The following is a 20427-nucleotide window of genomic DNA, read 5'->3' on the forward strand; positions in this document are numbered from 1 at the left end:
CTCTTACATCTATTCCTGTTAATATTATTCGTTCATTTACAGTGATATCAATATGAAAATTAGCGCATATAAAATTTGATATTTTTTCCCAATATAACTTCGTATCTGGGCAATGTAACAAAACATGCCAACTCGATTCAACTTCGTTGCATTTCTTACAAATCATATCAGACATAATTCTCCATTTCACTAAATTTTCTTTAAATGGTAAAAGTCTATGTAATATCTTAAAACTATATTGCTTTATTTTATTATTAAATGATTTTCCAAACTTGAAGTCAAACAACACCTTCCCATCAAATTCTGGAGGTATATATAATGTTTTTGTCCAAAAGTATATTACACTTAGCTCGGATTTCTTTTCATCCAGCAGTAACGAATAAAAATGTTTTGTCTTTAAAACTATCAATTCAATTATATCTCCAGTATTTATTTGAAACAATTCTTTATTAAACAAAACATCTCTGGTACTCACGGAAAAAAAAAAAAAAAAAACTCTCATACTGGAAACGATACTGGCGTACGAACGTCATGCAATATGCCAAAATTGATACGATCACATTTCTGCTTCCTCCTTTTTTTCTCAAATTTCAGGGGGGATGATTGTACAGGCCATCCCCCCCCCCCTCCTCCATTTCAGGGGGGGGGACATCCCCCACCCCCCCCCCCACCCCCCTCCCCCGGGATTTACGCCCATGGATCAAACAATTTAAACATGATCTAGCTCCATTTTCATAAAATAAAAGACACATGTTGCCTGACAAACCTGTTTATCAATGGCATTACTAGTATAATTATGTACGAAGTACACGATTGCGCATGCGCAGTTATGATTGCTGGGTGCAGAATACTAATACATGTAGGCTTTCAGTACAGTATTACGAGCATACACGTAGGGCGCATTGCATGCGCTTACGATCCGAGTGCGGATCGCGCAAAACCTCGTGGACACATGGCGGACACACTAGGAGCAGGGAACTACAAGTAGTTGGATGCTCATCGACGCTGAACCAAATTAACATGTTGGTCCTATTTGAATCGCCAGCTGGCTATGCCATTTTCAAGGTAGAAATCGATGCAGCAGTGTATATTCAGTTTATAGTAGTTCTAGCTGCATGTGTCTTTGCGTAATTTTTATATTAACGATAGCCAAATTGAGTACTAAAGCTAGTCATGTGCAATCATTTTGTATAGTCCCGCATACTGTGATGTATGTCTTGCTGGTGAGCTGAGCTGAGTGACTGACAGTCATTGATTTATAATGATGGTATCCATGCACCATGGGCATGAATTTCAGTTCTGTGTTGAATATGACAATTTCACTCACGAAATACGAAATTTGACATGGGTTCAAGAGCACTTTCGCAACTCCTTGTCAAATGATTTCAGAACATGCACAAAATCACCCTACGTGACTGGTGACTACGTCCTAACCCCGGCGCGGGGCGCTGTGGGGTCGCTGCTGTCCTGTGGTTACCTACGTCCCTATAGCTAGGCCTAGTTAAATTCAGCTTAACCTGAAAAATTTTATCTGAGAAACTGAGTCTCCAAAGTCTGAATAATTTACTCTGATGACATGATGTTACCTGGATGTTACATTTTACACTTTTTCATGTTGGAATACCTTGATCCCGTCGCGTCGATTAATTATAGTAGTAGTAGTACTGCTCTGCACGCAATTGGAACATTACACAAGCATGTAAATTTATACGCTCACTGCCAGCTGCCTGCAGTATTTTTTAAGGGGTGATCATTTGATCTGAATATGGTGATCACAGCGGCTTTATCGCTCTAGTGTCACTGAGTGTAGAATTGTGTATTGTCATCATCTAGGCCTATGGTGTCTTTGAAAAGTGAAGTAAAATTTGTTTTTCCCTTTTCTTCTATTGTAGGCCCTAATGTAAAGCAAGTTACCCAGTGTTCAACAGCCTAAATTGCGGAAGCAAAATAGTGTGCATGATTCGAACGCCTGAACTGCGATCATCGTTCGAACACCTGTGCTCATTGTTTGACCCCATATCATGTCTCTGCTTCGACATTCGCGACATACCGCGCCTTGCATTCGCCCTGCCTAGCGATATGAATAGATTAGCGCGCGTACCACGCGCGGGCGAAACTGTATACCGGTACTGTACATAGTACATCGCACCATTAGTATGAGAGCGCAGTATACTTGGGTGACCCGCACCTCGTCATAGTTAATGTTTTGAATATGCATATTTGAATCACATTTCATCACTAAAATTCTATGAAACCCCACTCACATGCAGGAAAAATGCTGAAGATTGCAATAGAATCACAAGTTCACTGATTGATAACTAGAAATTTGCAGCTATCGTCGTCAAACACGAACGATGCAGAATAGTTGTACGCTAAGGAAGGGGCCCGCAACTCGTCACCCACGCTCCCATAGACAAAACACGTAAAAGAGGTGTTTGGGTGACCGTGATGCTCCCATAGACATACACGTAAAAGATTGCGTGCAGGTGACTGTAATGAGACTTCTAACACGTATTCCTTACATAAATTTCAGATTTTGGCGAAAAACTCGTTGGTTTTCACCATAATTTGCTTGGTTGTGGTACTGTATTTGTAGTTCTGCCGAGTTTCAAGTGTACTGAACACAGTGCCAGGCATAAATTATTGTTCAGTCTGTCATAACAATTTTAAACAGGGTGACGGTATTCGGACCTCTGGCGAGGTGCGGGCACCTCACTATACTAGTACTCCATGTACTCCACGCTAGTGCGCTGTGCGAGAGATTCATAACGTGTTGCGATGGAACCAAGGCGATACCCTGAATTCTGGCATGGGTGGCATGCATATCGCGTAAACGCTCAAGTTACTTCAGAAACTGCACCCATTGTGGCTGACAATGATTTCGGGAGTCCGACGATGTGGCCCACTGTTGTGCTCTGCGGAACACGTGTGGAGGTACACGTGTAGTTGCATAGTTTGAATTTCGCACTTGATTTGCGCCATTTTTTATTCATGAATTTCAGGGAATCTTTATTCGTAAGAGCGGTCTATTCATGGAAACGGTCGAATCGAGGGCCACTTGCTTTAAGTCTTACCGAAACTGAGCGGTTACTGTGACCAGTCTAGATGCGAAGTATTCTAACTGTGAATAGTTAGTAGGAACTTGGTCTTGTACAGCCGTAATCACACCTAAAATCCAACTTTAAATGCTTGAATTGCATTAATTTTCATACATACAGATGCACAATCTGAAACTGAAGTGAGCCATCTAATGTGATGCAACAAATCCTTCCAGTGACCATCAGCAAAAAACATAACAAACAAGCAGAATAAAGTAATACACAAGTGATTTGTTGATAGCAAGTTGAATGAAGTTGATTGACAAATGCAGTTCCCAGAACGCACATGGCCACACACAGACAGACGTCAGCACATACACTGTAGACACCTACACATTCATTTCTCTACTGCCTTCTTTCTTACCTTACCACAATCATCACACACTGATTTTTAGCTCCAAATTTTTACTGATCTACTTCCCAGAGCTGTCATACAAAGGAACATAATATCAGCATGATCAGAACATCTGGATTTTCCCTTTAAAATAAAATGACTAAAATTTCAACTGCTTTAAAGGGGATGGCTAGTAACTGTTCAGTGGGAATGCTGGGGGATGATTGTTTCAATTCTTGTGGGATTCATTTAAGAGTACATTATAGATCTATTGTTGTGTGAAAATTATTTGCTTCAGAATGGTCCTATATTCAAGTAATGTGCAGTTTAATGTTTCCAGGTTAGCATGCCTGTACAGTGACAGGGCGATTAAACTGCACATTACTTGAATATGAGACCATTCTGAAGCAAATAATTTTTACGCAACAATAGATATAAATGTACTCTTAAATGAATCCCATAAGGATTGGAACAATCACTTCCCAGCGTTCCCACTGATTCCCACTGATCACTAACTAGCCATCCCCTTTAAATCACCTGTGTGTGTAACCTTGTGGCCTCCTTTTTTCAGTTGCTGGATGAGAAAAAGCTTCAGCAAGTTGATGATCTGTACAAGTCATTTGCATCACCAGAGACTGCCGGCAAAGTGTAAGTTTTGAATGCAGTGGAACAAGATTCTCATATTAATACAGAGTGCAAGCATGGGGAATCTTTCTTGAGTCATCAATAATATCAAGCGACAAAGCGATACATTACCGAGTCTTGTGGATCACAGCTTGATAAGTCCATGCTAACAATATAGGAAATGTGAATATTCTGCCTCTGACTGACTTTATGTCACAATTTTCGTCTGGTTGTATGCAGAAAGACTTATTACCTTTAGTAAATACTATTTCCAGTATCAGAGTGTGTTTTTTTCATGAGTATAAACACATTGTATTTCTCTTTGAAGGTTGTGCTTTACCCAGAAAATATATGATCCAGGGAAATGCTAATATCTTCATTTCATTTTGCCACCATTTGTGACAGTAGGTAGAGAAAAGATTGCTGTCTGACATACCGATATCTTGTGAAATTTGAGTCGGTCAACCCCAATGATGCGTTTTGGTCCATTACAGACTCCGAGAATCCTAATCTGTGACTTAATGAGGGTTTTGATCTGGCCTGTCACATTTGATGTGGTTGCATTTATTTTTTCTTAGTGTATGCATCTCCTTTTGATATATTTAAAGAGAAGAGGCTGTGTCAAAATGAAACAGTAATCATCTTTTCTTCTTTTCCTGTATATTTCTTTTCATTTGTTTATTTTTGTTGTTGTAGATTTTAATAGTATGATGTGCTATGAACCGCAACCAGTGTCTGTGATGTAAGGAATGTAATAATAGTCAGTGATCAAATCAGATGTTCAAAACATGTCATCATGTTTGTAATTCATAATATGCTCTTCTACTGTATGTTGACTTAATTTCTAGAATCAAACTGAAGCAGTTTGAGAAGTTTCAGGACACAACAGAAGCTTTAGCAGGTGAGTTCATGAAGCTTATGGTGACTGTATCATTATTCAACAAAGTGATTAGCAAGTAACTTATGCTCTTTAAAGAGAAGATGAATATGGCTTGCTATTTTTTTCTTGCATTTCACACATACTGTATGGAAGATCATTTATTTATGAATATGCCAATAGCTTGCTTGGCTGCAAGAATATGTCTTTAGGTGTGATACTATACTGCAATGTATTGCAAGTTATTGTGTCTCGTATGTTTGTGTGTTCTCTCTCAGCTGCGACAGCTTTAGTGGAAGGGAAGCTTGGCAAGGGTTTGAAGAAAATCTTGAAGAAAGTCGTCGCCAAGGATGCACAGGCTGAGCTTGCTGTTGCAGATGCAAAGCTGGGAAACATCATCAAGGTAATGATGTAGAATTCACAAAAGGGGTTTGGTGGATCATGGTGCATACATTCCCAGCAGTGTGTGTACAACATAGAGATTGATGTCAGGAGCAGGTAGAGTATGATTGAGAAGCTTGCATGTGAAACATCGGTAATACTGCATTGTTAAGCCACAGAAAGAGAGAACAAAAAGGGAGCAGAAGTTATGGGGATTGTTTTAAGATCGAGCCACTTTATACACTGTCTTGATATACTTGCTCCATGACTGTTGGTGCACCAGAGATGATAGTTTTAATGTCACCTTTAATATGTACTCATGAAAATGGGATAAATCATTTTAGTAGATTTTATCTTCTCTTCAAAAAAAAATTGCCACTCATACACAAAATCAATTCTTATTGAAATGACTGATGCTTATGTTGTCAAATGTTTTTGACCTGTTTAAGTTATCAAAAAACACTACTGTACTCTCGTAAATTTTGTTTTCAGGATAAACTCAACATGACCTGCGTTCACAACTCGTCCATCTCTGAGCTGATGCGTGGAATCAGATCCCAGTTTGACAGCCTGGTTCCCGGTTTGCCCGGTAGGGAGATGACAGCCATGACATTGGGTCTAGCACACAGGTAAATGAGTGCATGGGACTATGGATCCATGTACCAGGTATTGGTAGGGGTTATTATCTTTACATCGTGTATGAAAAGAAGTATTTTTTTTTCTTCTTCTTCTTTTCTTTTCTTTTCTAAATTATAAACAGTTAAATTTCCTTGGTATCTTTTATAAGCCACCAAATTCCATGTAAAAGTGATATAATAGTATTAAAAAGATTAGAAATTGCATATGACTCCCAAGAGCCTGTGCCACGTTTTTAGCTGCAAACTGCAAGCTTTGGTACTGGCAAAAACAAACCAATTCTAATAAAACGTGGCTCCCTCCTTTTATTAGGATCGCTTTGTTTTGGATATCTCAGCCATTTCAAAACCAATTTTCTACAAATTAACTTTGAATTACTCTTAGAATTATATGCTCTTTCACATCTTGTAACAGGTTTCTCATAATCTCAAAAAATTATAATTAAAAAGATGTTAGAAACCTGAAACTCCATCTCAACCGAAACTATACCAACCCTTTAAATCTTTCAAAGTAAGTGATGTTGTTCAATGAAAACAATATTGATATAGTAATAAACCATAGGGGACTTTTGCTTCATTACTGCTGTAGTAAATATCCATTGTTGGAGGATTCTTGTGTATATGTGCTTATTTGCAGACACTGGACAGAAAACTTGTTTTTATATTTCAATTTTCTTTTTGTCACAGTTTGTCAAGATACAAGTTGAAGTTCAGCCCGGATAAAGTGGACACGATGATTGTTCAAGCGATTTGTAAGGAAACATTTTTGCTTGTTCTGCTCCTATTTTGTAAAATGAGTGGGAATATGGCAGAATTTCTGGTACATACAGTGCATAATCTGATTTAAAATCATTGCTGTAATTGTATTTTGGTATTGTGTATTTGGTATTGGTATTGCTCTTCAAATGGTTTCTTTTGTGAATGCATTGCATATCAGTAAATGATTGCATTTTAGTCACTGGTTGTAAAGGTACCATATAAGTTAACCTTTTCAGAACTTCCTTGTATGTATGTGGCCAAAGGTCTGTTAGGATTTTATTATTATTGTTATGGGTTTTTTTTTTTGCTTGTATTGTCATGAGAGTGTAATTGCAATTGAATTCATTTTTAAACTGATATTATAAGGTCTAAAATTTTCATTATTGCAGATTGCCCTTGAGGAATTTTTTTTTTCATGTTGTGGGTAAGGTCTTTTCAATCTCACACTCATCACAGGATAGAGGAATACAATGTACTTTGCATGAATTCAGTATTGACTTTTAGCTTTCCATTCTTTTGAGTGCATATTCATGAATTGTTTTACTATGAGGTAAATTGATCTGCTTTTTCACCCAACTTCAGCTCTGTTAGATGACTTGGACAAGGAGCTAAATAATTACGTCATGCGGTGTAGGGAGTGGTATGGCTGGCATTTCCCAGAGTTGGGAAAAATCATCACTGACAATCTCGCATTTGCAAAAACAGTACTTCACATGGGTAAGTGTTTATAAGTTAGGAAATTATTGAATGTAAGGTTAACCAAGTTTTCTTGTAATTGTAATTGAATAATTATTTGTTTAGGTAATGTAGAGATGGCAGAAGGAGTGTTAAAGTTTTTATCTTTCTCTTTAATGAGTCTATTACCAAAAAGAATATTGTTTTCTAATTGAATGGTATAGTTTTTTATAAGTCCCCTTTAAAATGGAATACTGATTCCAACATTAGAAGTTTTTTTTTTCTCTGTTGGCTTCTTGTTTGTTTGTGTGTGTGTGTGTGTGTGTGTGTGTGTGTTTTACTTCCCTATTTGCTGTGAAAAAGAGGTGTTGATTTCAATGAGTGTTGCTAACCAATAAACACAAATACAAAGTATCTCCACTTGAGACTGGAAAGAAAGGTTGTAGTACATTTTGGTGGTAATTAGGAAAAGTGGAGGACCATAGAAGAGGTTCCATGACGTTGAAAACTTGTTGCCTATTGAGGGGCTAAAACTCAACACAAGTACATCTTCTATTAAATGCAAAGCTCCAGCACATGGTGTGCATACCACATACCAGCCTGCCTGGCTGGCCTGATAAAATAGTACACAATGATGAGACTTTGGATGTAACACTTACACTCACCCACATGTATGGAGCCCCCATATGCAGATTTTGCCCTTTGGTAAGTTGAGCCATGACTTGATGACATCATTAGAACCACGTCTATAGGAGGGGTGTCAAAAGGATGTGCTATCAGCTTGAAAGGGATCGTATGGTTTAGGTTCAGACCTATCTTTAGGTGTCTTAACTTTTTTTGTTGAGATGATGAGAAACCTTTCAAGAAATATGAAAGAGCATGTAATTCCAAGAGGAATTCGGCATTCATTTGATGAAAATTGGTTTTGAAATGGCTGAGATATCCACATAGAGCTATCCTATCAAAAGATGGGACCCAACTTTAATTACGGTCGTTTTGTTTTAATTTTTTTGAATGTCTCAGCGATTCCAAAACCGATTTTCATCAAACAACCTTCAAATTCCTGTTTAGAATGGTATGACCTGTACTGTTTCGTAAGTGTTTTCTTGGTGCAGTGTATCTCACACAAAGTTTAAAGCCCAAATCTCACCTCCACCAATACTCTATCATCCCTTTGATAGCAAGGATCTATTTCCTTCTCTCTGCTGTAATTGTAGGTGTGAGAACGAATGCAGCCACCACAGATTTTTCGGAGATTCTCCCCGAGGAGCTGGAGGAGCAGCTAAAGCTGGCTGCAGAAATATCGATGGGCACGGAGGTTTCAGAGGAAGACATCCTCAACATTAAGTACCTCTGTGAGCAGGTGGGTTGTGGAGCAGCCGGCTCAGCTTGACCCCAGGATTGACCATGATTTTGAACTTTTAAGACCCGAATTCACAAAGGTGGTACAATTTAAACCATGGTTTAAACCGTGGACAATTTGTTATGGAGCGCCAAGTGTGGCATGGCCTATTTTGTTACGAAATCAGTCATATCGTTGACAAAATGTTGTCATTTTGCAACGAAATGATCATTTTGTTAATGAAATGACTGATTTCGTAAAGAAATAGGCGATGCCTTACTTGGCGCTCCATACAAATTGTCAATGGCTTAAACCATGGTTTTAATTGTACCACCTTTGTGAATTTGGGCAATACAGTTTGTATTTTCCCATTCAGTAATTATGAAGTTGAACTGGTAAAACAAGCTAAGAATTAAACCAAGTAAATGACAGCGAAAGATTGTGGCTCCTTTTTGTGTGTTTACAGGTTATAATTAGTTGCAACTATTTGAAGAAATCAACGAGCCCGTCTCAGAAGGGAATCAAGTAATTGATCACAAACATGCACTCAATTCTAATTTTGGTGACCTATATTAAAGGAAAGTGTGTTGCAAATGATCATTACTGTTTGATAAGAAGTTGAAATTAACTAAGATACAGTGATTTTTTGTGGTCACATCAGCAACATGATGTGCCATTTGAGAGAAAACATGAATAAATACTATTAGTATTTGTGGTCTTCGGATATCTATTAAATTACTTGGTGTAAGCAGTGTGAAAGCCAGGAAAAGATACGGAGCAGCTTTGGAGATTGTTAAATTCCCATCCGTGATGTAAACAGAGTCTGAAATGATGAAAAATGATTATTATTTTCTCTATTTCGTCACTACCACTGAGATGGGAAGAAACTCTCTTGCTGCTCTATAAAGAGAAGAGTATAGTAGGGCACAAAAGACAGAGTTAGATAAAAGCTTCTTGGATTTCAGAAAATGTAGGAGAAGCCCTAAACTAGATGCTCAGATAAAAGGCAAGAATATATTCTCTCAGTTTCTGAGATGAGATTTGTTGCAGTTTAACAATGAGTAATGTTTACAGGTTAGTTTAATGAGAAAGTTTTGAAGGAGAAATACTTTCAAATTAATAAGTAATGATTTATTATACCAGCATACTTCTACCTCACCTATACCATTGTTCATGCAAACACTGAAAAAGCAGTCATGTTGATATTTACCCCTGCCAAGGAGGAGGTTATGTTTTCGTTACTGTTGGTTTGTGTGTTTGTCTGTGTGCAAAATAACTCAAAACGGATTGGGATGAAACTTGCAGGAAAGGTTGAGAATGACACAAGTAACAAACGATTAACTTTTGGTAGTGATCTGAGAATTTTGGGGGAATTTATGAAGGATTTTAGATATATTGGCAGGTAGGGTCAATGAACACTGGCTGTGCATATCTGAGGTTTGCATGCGTGCACTAAAGTGCGCGCTCTAGTTTCTGCTAGAGCGAGGGGCGCCGGGCAGCTGAGGGTTTATTACGTAACGAAGGCTTCTATATTGGGAAATTGGGCGACTTTCAATGCTATAAGTACGTACTAGTATGGGTGGAAATCACTAATATCTCTATGGAAGAATGAAATCAGTGGTGGAAATGAGCTGGATGCTTGGCGGAGGTGTGCGCTCTCAGAGTGCTTCTCTAGTTTGCAATCATTTTAAGTGTTCTTATTATTTCTCATATTCATAATGGTCATTATAAATCCTCATACAGGAAGTAGTTGCAGTTGTGTCTTTGCTTGTTGATACATCATGTTATTATTGCTTGTTTTGCTACAAGCACTGTTGTTGCCTGCGCAATTCCACGGCAAAGGTTATGATGTATGTGGATTTTTTTTTCCCCCTTAACTCGTGACCACACAACAGGTTGTTGAGATCACAGACTACCGGACTCAGCTGTATGACTACTTGAAGAATAGAATGCAGGCGATCGCACCCAATCTGACCACATTGGTTGGAGAGCTTGTTGGTGCCAGGCTTATATCACATGCAGGTAAGATTGATGCTAAACCTATATACTAACATTGACTGAATATAGTGCCCAAAGTTTGGCAATGCTGTTAGATAGCATATTAAGCATTGAAAGTATAACAAACCGGTTAATCTCCTGGTATCACCTAACCTTACTGTGTTGATTCTTGCCCATCCTTCAGATGGGCGAGAATTTTCGTTCAACATTTCAGTCAGATCCTCAACCTGGCTTACTAGTGTATGTAAAATGCAGCAGGGAACAACAGTTGTGCTTACCAGGCTAAACCAAGCTCGCATTTTGACAAGTAAAAGTGAAAAGGCAGTTGCCTGCTAGAAGTGTTTAGCCCTCGCCTAAAGGACTATTTGAGCAAATGGAAGAAAGAATTAGTGTACTGCCCTCTATGGAAGGTGTTCATGGCATTGAGCTATTGGAGGAATCTCAGGCCAGGATTAGTTGAAGTAATAGTAGATGTATGTTTATCCTGGCTTTACACCATGTTGTGGTGCCTAAATAAAAGCACTTTGCAATATATTTCATTCCAAAGACCCCAGATATTTGGCTTAAACATGCACATAATGTACACTCTCTCTAACCTCCAGGGAGCCTTTCAGGAAAGCTGCCAAATTCTTGTTAACAAATGCTACATCCAACCACATAAACGTGAAGCTATCAATGTGGTACCTATTTATACAGATGTTAACATCCATGAGTGTTCGCACATCATTAGGAACTCAATTATCCGGCCATCGATTATCTGGATTCTCTGTTATCCAGACCCCACCTGGCTGACATTGTTTTTGATATTTTCATGTATTTTCAGTGCCAAATCTCAATCAAAATAAACAAGCATTCAACCATTGTGGTGTGAATACATGATTGGACATATTCCAATCATTGTAGCAGACTGTAGCTTTTAAAGTCAGTCGTAACATGTTGTGCTTGTACTGGCACTGCATGAGTGCACAGCAGTGGTTACAGTACAATGCAGTGGAGGTATTCGACGAGTCACAATATCAGTATCATTGTCGGACAGTATTAAACAATAAATAAAGAGATGTTTTACTTAAATAAAGAGATGTTTTACTTAGATTTCGTTTTATTTCCATATCAACTTATAAAGTATGAAACATGACAATGCCATGGAAATAATCGTAATACTAGTGAATTGGTAATAAAGTATACTGTATCAACCGTTATTTTCACATGTATACATATTTTCACGAATAAAGAGGTCACAGACATTTTTGCGAGGTGTTGTTTTTGTGTTTACACTAGTGCATCGTGACATTTTCATGCGCTGTTAAATTCACAGTTCAACAGTATGTCGGGAAAATTAAACCCTCACAAAAATAACAGCTTTCCAGTACAGCCCTAACAGGATATGCTAGAAAGTGCTCTACTTACGTATTTCTCTCTTATCCGGCCAAATCGATTATCCGGACGCCTGCTGTTCTTGACGATAATCGAGGTCCTACTGTACCTGTTATGTAGAAATGAAACGTATTCACTCTTGTTTGTGATTTTCCTCCATAGGGTCACTGATGAATCTGGCCAAGCACCCAGCCTCAACGGTCCAGATCCTGGGGGCAGAGAAAGCTCTGTTCAGGGCCCTGAAGACCAAGAAAGACACGCCCAAGTATGGTCTCATCTACCACGCCTCTCTGGTGGGACAGACGAATACCAAGAATAAGGGAAAGGTGAGGTTGCAAGATTTGTAGATTGCAATGAAAATGTTGTCTCTGTTTCCTCTATGTAGCACTAAAGGACTGTAGACAGTAAGTAACTACCAGTTTAACCTAACTCTTTGGACTAGCGAGATTTTGTATTTGCAATTTTTATCATGCCTGGCAGAAGGACAGTTACAAATATGTATGTGAATTTTGTTCAAACAGATATGGTGTATACCAGGTACATGTAAATTATGTAGCAGAGGAGTCGTACTACATGGTCAGCAATCTAGTGTAATGGAGATTTCACTTTTAATTGCAAAAGGATATCAGGTACTTGAGAATTGTGTGGGCGTGTGTGTTTTGTTTTGTCTTGTTTTTGTTTTTTGCTTTGCTTTGCTGTGGTGATTTACATAATATTCTTTTTGCTTGCTACACAACGTACATGTAATACTGTAAAAATGGTTTCTTTCGCGGTGGTTTTATTTTCGCGCTTTGAGGTTGAATGTTTCTGTACGCGAAAGAAACCACTTTTACAGTACTCTATGAAAGTGCCAGGGTAGTGAAAATTTCAAGTTAAAAGACTCGTGTAGAAGGCAGTAAGAATTAATAGTAATTCATACTCTGTAGATGGAGAAATATGAGCTAACAATGAATGAATGTAATTAGCTATCAGTAAATATCATGGATAAACCATGCTGTATTATGGGTCCTGCTACTTCAAGAGATTTCTTATTGCAAAAAGAAGCAACAAAAACTTATGTGATAATTGACTTTTTCCCAATTTACATTAGCTATAACATGAAAAGTAATAACAGTCATGGTAATGATAATATCAATAATGTACTTTTTAGCGTAATAATGCATTGTTTCCATATATCCCCCAAATTTAAAAAGAAATGAATAGAAGAAAGCTGCTTAAACCTCATCCCATGTGAACAAAAAAGAAAGAGAAAAAGTACAGAACAAAGGAAGAAGTCTCATCTGACAAATTTTGAGCAGGCTTGAAATGTGAGTATGAATTGTGTTTCAGATGTCAAGAATGCTAGCAGCCAAGACATCGCTAGCCATCAGGTACGATGCCCTCGGGGAAGACACAAGCAGTGAGCTTGGTCTGGAGAGCAGGGCCAAGATTGAGGCAAGACTGAGGAGTCTTGAAAGAGGAGAGGCAAGTTACATTTTCCTCAGTCCCGTGCATATCTTTTTACGTTACCCATTTTACCTAAATAGTCACACCCATACTAAGCCAGTGAAATGCTAGCCTTTGAATGATGTCTTTGGAGTGGTTTTGCAAACCCAGTTTTTATGCCTCCTTCCAAAGGGTGCCAGAGGCATTATGTGTTTAAGCTGTTGTGCAGACACATTTGCGGTGCATGTACGTTCAAGATTAGAGCTACTGATGTCCACTAATGATGTGGATATCATGTATGCTGAGATAGAAGTCCTGTAGGAAATTCTGAGTCATGCAAAAAGTATATTAATAATTTACTGTAAAACACTAGTGATTGTAGGTATTGATAATATTAAAGTCACAGATTAAAGAGAAGTTGACCAAATTGAACGAGTAAAAAGAAAATCACATCAACCTTGTGATGTTAGCTAGTACTGACATGGCATCAAGTGAGAACCTTATAAAGGCCTTCTTGCATTTTTAGCTCACCTGAGCCAAAGGCTCAAGTGAGCTATTGCGATCGCCCTTCGTCCGGCGTCCGTCGTGCGTCGTGCGTCGTGCGTCGTGCGTCGTGCGTCGTCCGTCGTCCGTCGTGCGTCGTGCGTAAACTTTTTACATTTTCATCTTCTTCTTGAAAACCCCAAGACCGATTTTCATCAAACTTGGCAGGTAGCATCCCTAGGGGATTAGGAACTCAATTTGTTAAAATGGGCACCATGCCCCACCCAGGGGGCCCCCAGGGGGGCCCAAACCCCCCAAAATTAAGGAATCTGTAAAAATCTTCTTCTCTAGAACCAGAAGTGATAGAGCTAAGTTAATACTATGAGTTAGTACATTGATGACTGTAGTTTCAAGTTTGTTCATGGCAGAATCAGGGGTGCCCCCCTTGGGACCCAGGGGAGGGGGGTGGGGAAGGGTTCAAATGGGGCCTAAATTGTACATTTTCATCTTCTTCTTGAGAACCCCATGACCCATTTTCACCAAACTTGGCAGGTAGCATCCCTAGGGGGTTAGGAACTCAATTTGTTAAAATGGGCACCATGCCCCACCTAGGGGGCCCCCAGGGGGCCCAAACCCCCCAAAATTAAGGAATCCGCAAAAATCTTCTTCTCTAGAACCAGAAGTGATAGAGCTAAGTTAATACTATGAGTTAGTACATTGATGACTGTAGTTTCAAGTTTGTTCATGGCAGAATCAGGGGTGCCCCCCTTGGGACCCAGGGGAGGGGGTGAGGAGGGGTCCTAATGGGGCCTAAATTGTACATTTTTATCTTCTTCTTGAAAACCCCATGACCCATTTTCACCAAACTTGGCAGGTAGCATCCCTAGGGGGTTAGGATCTCAATTTGTTAAAATGGGCACCATGCCCAACCCAGGGGGCCCCCAGGGGTCCCAACCCCCCCCCCCCCCCCCCCCCCCAAATGAAGGAATCTTTATAAATCTCTAGAATCAGAAGTTATAGAGCTGAGATAATATCATGAGTGAGTACATTAATGACTGTAGTTTCAAGTTTGTTCATAGGAGATCCAGGGGTGCCCCTCTTGGGTAGGGGGGGGGGGGGTGGTTGGAAGGGTCCAAATGGGGGCCTGAATTGTACATTTTCATCTTCTTCCTGAAAACCTCATGATGGATTTTTGTCAAACTTGGCAGGTAGCATCCCTAGGGGGTCAGGATCTCAATTTATCAAAATGGGCACCATGCCCCACCCAGAGGGCCCCAGGGGGCCCCAATCCCCCCAAATTAAGGAATCTTAAAAAAATTGGGCCCTTATTGTACATTTTCATCTTCTACTTGAGAATGCCTGGTCAAATTTTAATTTAGATTAGTGACTGCGTGAAAGGTGAACTTGCGATACTCAGGTGAGCGCTAGACCCGCGGGTCTCTTGTTCTCATATCTTGGCAAGCATATTACACTGTTTTGGCATTTGATGGATAACTTCTTGATTAGCGTGTAATTTATTTTTTTATTTTTTTATTTTTTTTTTGGGGGGAGGCATTTCCACTCATTAGATATAGGTTATTTATGTCTTTTTGCGAAGGTACATTGATTATTGCTTTAATTATTGTATCAACTGTATGCACAGAGATATGTTTGTGAAAACAAGAATGAAAAGTTGAAACTGTCTGTGATGTGAATTTGCTGGATTATGAAATTCATGATTATCATTAATCCAATTCGTCACTACCGCTGAGACAGTATCGCCATGTGAGAATTGTTATAGCCAAATTATCCGTAGGAATGTATGTAAAGTAGGTAATTTCTTGATTTCATGATGTACTACCCAAAGGTATAGTGAACAGTTCATCTTGTGGGAAGGTGAATACCAACTAAGGAAGCTGATTGAGAGAGAAATTGAGTACCAATGTGATCTTTTAATTGAAAGAAAAACAAATCTTTCCCCGCAGGAGCGAAGGCTATCCGGAACCGGCAAGGCAAAGGCAAAATTCGACAAGTACCAGCACAAGAGTGAGGTGAAAACCTACGACCCAGGCATGGACTCCACCCTTCCCTCCGTGCCAAAGAAGCGGAAGATCGAAGAGGTGAATGGGGAGGACGAGGAGAACGATGAGCAGGCCGTCTTTGCGTCGCCAGATGGAGAGCGGAAGAAGAAGAAAAAGAAGAAGAGGATGTCAGAAACGGAAGAAGTTGCTGTGAAGGAGGAGCCAGAGGAGGAAACAGGTTGGTGTCATAGGCTACGTTTGAGGGCTCAAAAGCGAACCAAACCAAACCATAACGTACCGAACCAAACCATACCGTTCCGTACCGTACCATACCATTACCAGATTCAGAGTATTCAAGTGCTCTGTAGAGATTGAACCTCATGAGCTATTTTGGGACTTGAGTCAGATGGTTCACACATTTTGTAGCAACCAACACATTCACTTTGCACACCTACACTACATACAGGTGTCCCTAACGAAGAGAATTATCTCTTTGTATTATGACATCATGCATGTTATGCAGACTCTTCTCATGTCAGTAGCTGCTTGGGATTGCATTCAAGCGTTCTCTGGTACAGCATGGCATGGTATGGTATGGTATGGTATGGTACATTTATGGAGTACATCGGGATGTAGTCCAATTTTGACTCAGTATGGTACAGTATCTTTAGGAGAGCGCTCAAACACCACCCTAGAGATAACATCACTTTGCAGTCAAGCTTACCCTAAAAAAAAAAAAAAAAAGCAGAGTGAAATCAGGCAGATAATGGTAGAAATGTCACAAAAGTCATACGTATTAAAACAAAATAAAAATACAAGGAGACCCTGCTGTAAGGAGGTCACTAGAAACCGCGGGAATTAAACACAGCATTTTGAAAAGTAGGCCAGCTGTATAAAGTAAAGAATACTTGGGACCACCAAATTCACCTTGTTAAAAGCAGTACCAGTACCTCATGAGCAAGCTCTTCATAACAAGGTTTCCCTGTATTGGGTAATACATGTAATCACAATCAGCTGCAAAACGAGATGACAATGCCATCTCTTCACAAGTCTTTGACTGATGCTTAGACGGCTTCACTTAAATACAGTATCTTACATGAGAAAGAAGGAATGGTATCCTTTTCTATTAGATAAATCCAGAATTGTTTTGACTTTGCAGCATTCGCTTGTCAGTTGGAGGAAGCTTATATTTTTTTGGCTGTGATAGCTCTTATGACATTTTCATTCAATAAATGGGAAAGTTGTCGAGCATGATAGATTGTTTGTGTTGCTGTCCAAACATACTGTATTATTGGGAACAGCAGTGCCCTGCATAATCATTGTACTGCGTTTCCTATGTATTTTACTTTCACAAATGAAATCTTTTGCATGTGACAAGAATGCAGCCAGGTCATTATTTACAACGTTGTTGTATGACCATCTAACAGCATAATTTCATATAAAGTTTGGAAATATTGCACATGTAAAGAAACAGCCATAAGTTGACCCCATTAGCTGGTGTGATGTAGAAATTTTCTGTAGGGTTCCAATGGCAGACATACTCATGTACACACCATGCTTTCTAAACTCTACTGAACAGTGCCAGAGGTAACTTCGGAGAAGAAGAAGAAGAAAAAGAAGAAGCAGCCCAAAGACGAGGATGTGGAGGCGGAACCAGAAGTAGAGGCAACAGCAGAACCTGAGACGGTGAGTGCCAATGATTATATGTCTTTTGGATAAAAACTGGTTACTAAGGGCTGGGTGTTAGTTTAGACCCACCAATCCCATCCACTATCCTCTTAAGATAAATGCCTGAAAAAGTGTGCAGAAAAAGATATTTTCTCAAAGGATGCACTCTCAACTTCATGATGTGTACAATACTGTACTCTAACTTTCGATTGACGCCATTGAGGGTGTTTTATCACTGAAATGTTTGTTGAGTAGTCATTTCAATGTTTCATGTCTTTTATCCCTGAATAATTTATAATGCGTGCATGCTGCTTACCTGAGCAATGAGGAGACAAGGCACAAGATAAAGACAAAAAAAAACACACACCAAACAAACAACAACATAAGGAGATGTCTCCTATTTGTTGAATTATGATGACAAATGGAAGTGGCTTCCCACTCCAAGTTTGGTTAGCCCTGCCATAATTTGTCACAAGTAAGTTTAAGTCCAGCTGAAGTGGATGATGTGAAATACCACTCTGAATCAGGAGGTGAAGCCTACTACAGACATTCCTACCGACTCGACTACCCTGCAGTCTACTTTCACTGTAACGAAGTGATTATTTGAGGATTTCATTTCCATTTCTAGTTTGAGCCAAACCTGATGGGTGTGAATCAAACATGTGTCCTTCTTACGCTTCTGGTATGGAGGCAACATATTCTCTTTGCCTTTCAGTTGATTTGTGCAATTGTTTTTTCAATAATGTGAACAAAAAAAAAAAAAATGTATCTTGACATTAAAGTTATTTTGCCTCTTTTCCGTCTTTCTTACACTTATAGCCCAGCTCAGAAAAGAAGAAAAAGAAAAAGAAGAAGAAGTCGCTTCCAGAAACTGATTGAGTAATCGTCTTTCGAAGAGGAACAGTGAACAGTATTGTGTTATGAAATTGAACTGAGAATCATTTGTTTCCTAGTGCAAGGACTGTGTACAGTAACCATGAATACTGACCAATACCAATCTCCATGGTAGAGGGGACAGTGCCAGGAGTTGTGTCATCATCAAAAATCATCATTTTACGTTCTGCAGCTTCGTGAATGTTTTGCAACGACAAAATTGGAATATTTGAGGAGCCATGTATCAAAATTTAAAGTATTCTTGATCAAAAGTGCATCGTTAGATCTGCAAAATTCACTCAATATACTTCTTTGGATGTTCATTTTTTTTTTTCTCTCTCTAGTGAGTTGATGTATGGCCATGTTTGTTGTTGTTGTTTTGTTTTTTTTAAACAAAAGTTTCTATACTGGGCCTTATGAACAACAAGACATTCATTTTACTTGTGTTCTTTAGTGAGTCAAAGTATGGTCATGCTTCTGTATAATACTAGTGTCACTCTTTGATTATACAAGACACTAGACACCATTTCTTTGTTCAACCTAGTTGCTTCTTTTGTTTAAAAAAACATCAACTTAAGTTTTTCTGTCACTTTCAGGGATACAATGTCCATCATTTAGAAGTTTAGCTCCCGGAGCTTTGCCGTGACTCATCTATGAAATTTGGCAGTGGTATGCATTGGATAAAAGTTTTAATGAAGTCTGGTAGAATCATGTATTTATGCTGAATGAGTTCCTTTCCAAAGCATCTGCAAAGTCCATAGCTAGGTAAGTACTCAACTTTACATGAAGTTTTATGGTGTGTTATTCCTGAGATTATGTGAACATCATTTAACTGATAATCAAATTTTATTTTTTGTTTATTTACCTTGAATCTTTCCCCTGCAGTTAAAGAGTTATTACCATGAAGAAGAAAAAAGTTTAACCCTACACATTTGGATTAGCATTATCAATGCACCATTCATACCGTGTACTTTCATGAGAATTTTTGTAGATTGAATGATATTTGGAAGTAGAGCTGACTGGCACATTCATAAGAGAACGGTGATTCACTAATGCCTGGTATCCCAGTGTGAATGGGGCATAGATTGTAGTTGAAAGTTACAACTGTGAAAGCACTTCTGCCTGGTGCCACATCAGAGATGTTCGGAATACACAAACTTGAAATCCATACGTTAGCATTACACTGAGGTCAGAGAGAGAACATGGCTTTGCATGACAAGTCCGGAGTATACTTGGGTAAGTGTCCGTGGGAAATGCGTGTTGGAGCAAAATCAGTCCGTCCTCAACGGGTTAATGCACTGGCAAAAAAAAAAAAAAAGAGGCAGAATCATTGCAAAAGATTATACAACCGTTGTATCTCTGAATGGAATACCTGTTGATAGACATTTTTTACTAGTGCCAAACACTTTTGCTGTGGGATGATTAGTTTGTTCTTGACAGTATCATTCTGTAAAGACAGAATTAAGCTGGCTTTAATTACTTTGCACCAAATTGCCTGAAAGTGTATATATATAAAAATTATGTAAGACATGTATGAGCCATTCCTTCACATGTATGCTTTTATTTGTAAAATGTATTCTCACTGAAGCATATTGTTGCCCCAGTATTGTACTGAAGTAAAAATTTTGGAGTCCAGAAAGTCAGTGCACAATTTTTTAATGGCCAGTTCTTAACACAGTATGGTGGACTCTCATAAACTTTTGCTAGAGCCATTTAACTTTTTGTCTGCCCCCAAAAATGAAGTTTTTTTGTATTTTGTGTTTGTAAAAATTATTTTTTGACATGATTTTGATTTAACAAAGTGATGTTACTGGTCTTGAGGAGCTTGAATGTAAATAAAACTCTCTGTATTGCATAAAGTTTTCTTCCTCATCCCTACAC

General features: G+C 38.9%; 1 protein-coding gene and 1 non-coding gene across 2 annotated transcripts; both read left to right on the top strand.

Moving 5' to 3' along the window:
- Positions 1-966: 966 nt before the first annotated feature.
- On the top strand, positions 967-18683 carry LOC139745231 (nucleolar protein 58-like). The gene is made up of 14 exons (XM_071655637.1): positions 967-1065; positions 4004-4080; positions 4905-4957; positions 5212-5336; positions 5807-5943; positions 6637-6701; positions 7291-7425; positions 8601-8746; positions 10621-10747; positions 12260-12423; positions 13427-13561; positions 15970-16243; positions 17585-17691; positions 18493-18683. The coding sequence occupies exons 1-14, from the start codon at positions 1021-1023 to the stop codon at positions 18550-18552; spliced, it is 1650 nt and encodes a 549-aa protein (XP_071511738.1). The 5' UTR covers positions 967-1020; the 3' UTR covers positions 18553-18683.
- Positions 15677-15767, top strand: LOC139745250 (small nucleolar RNA SNORD70). Its single transcript, XR_011711880.1, has one exon. It is a non-coding gene; the product is annotated as a small nucleolar RNA SNORD70 (small nucleolar RNA).
- Positions 18684-20427: the final 1744 nt, after the last annotated feature.

The sequence above is a fragment of the Diadema antillarum genome, unplaced genomic scaffold (assembly GCF_040938485.1).
Source record: "Diadema antillarum isolate AM-2024a unplaced genomic scaffold, OU_Dant_1.0 seq00001244_RagTag, whole genome shotgun sequence".
Lineage (NCBI taxonomy): Eukaryota > Metazoa > Echinodermata > Echinoidea > Diadematoida > Diadematidae > Diadema > Diadema antillarum.

Coding starts and splice junctions, on each gene's coding strand:
- LOC139745231 (XM_071655637.1), top strand. CDS start 1,021: ATGTTGGTCCTATTTGAATCGCCAGCTGGCTATGCCATTTTCAAG. Junction 8,747..10,620: donor TTAAGTACCTCTGTGAGCAG/GTGGGTTGTGGA, acceptor ACCACACAACAG/GTTGTTGAGATCACAGACTA. Junction 13,562..15,969: donor GGAGTCTTGAAAGAGGAGAG/GCAAGTTACATT, acceptor CTTTCCCCGCAG/GAGCGAAGGCTATCCGGAAC.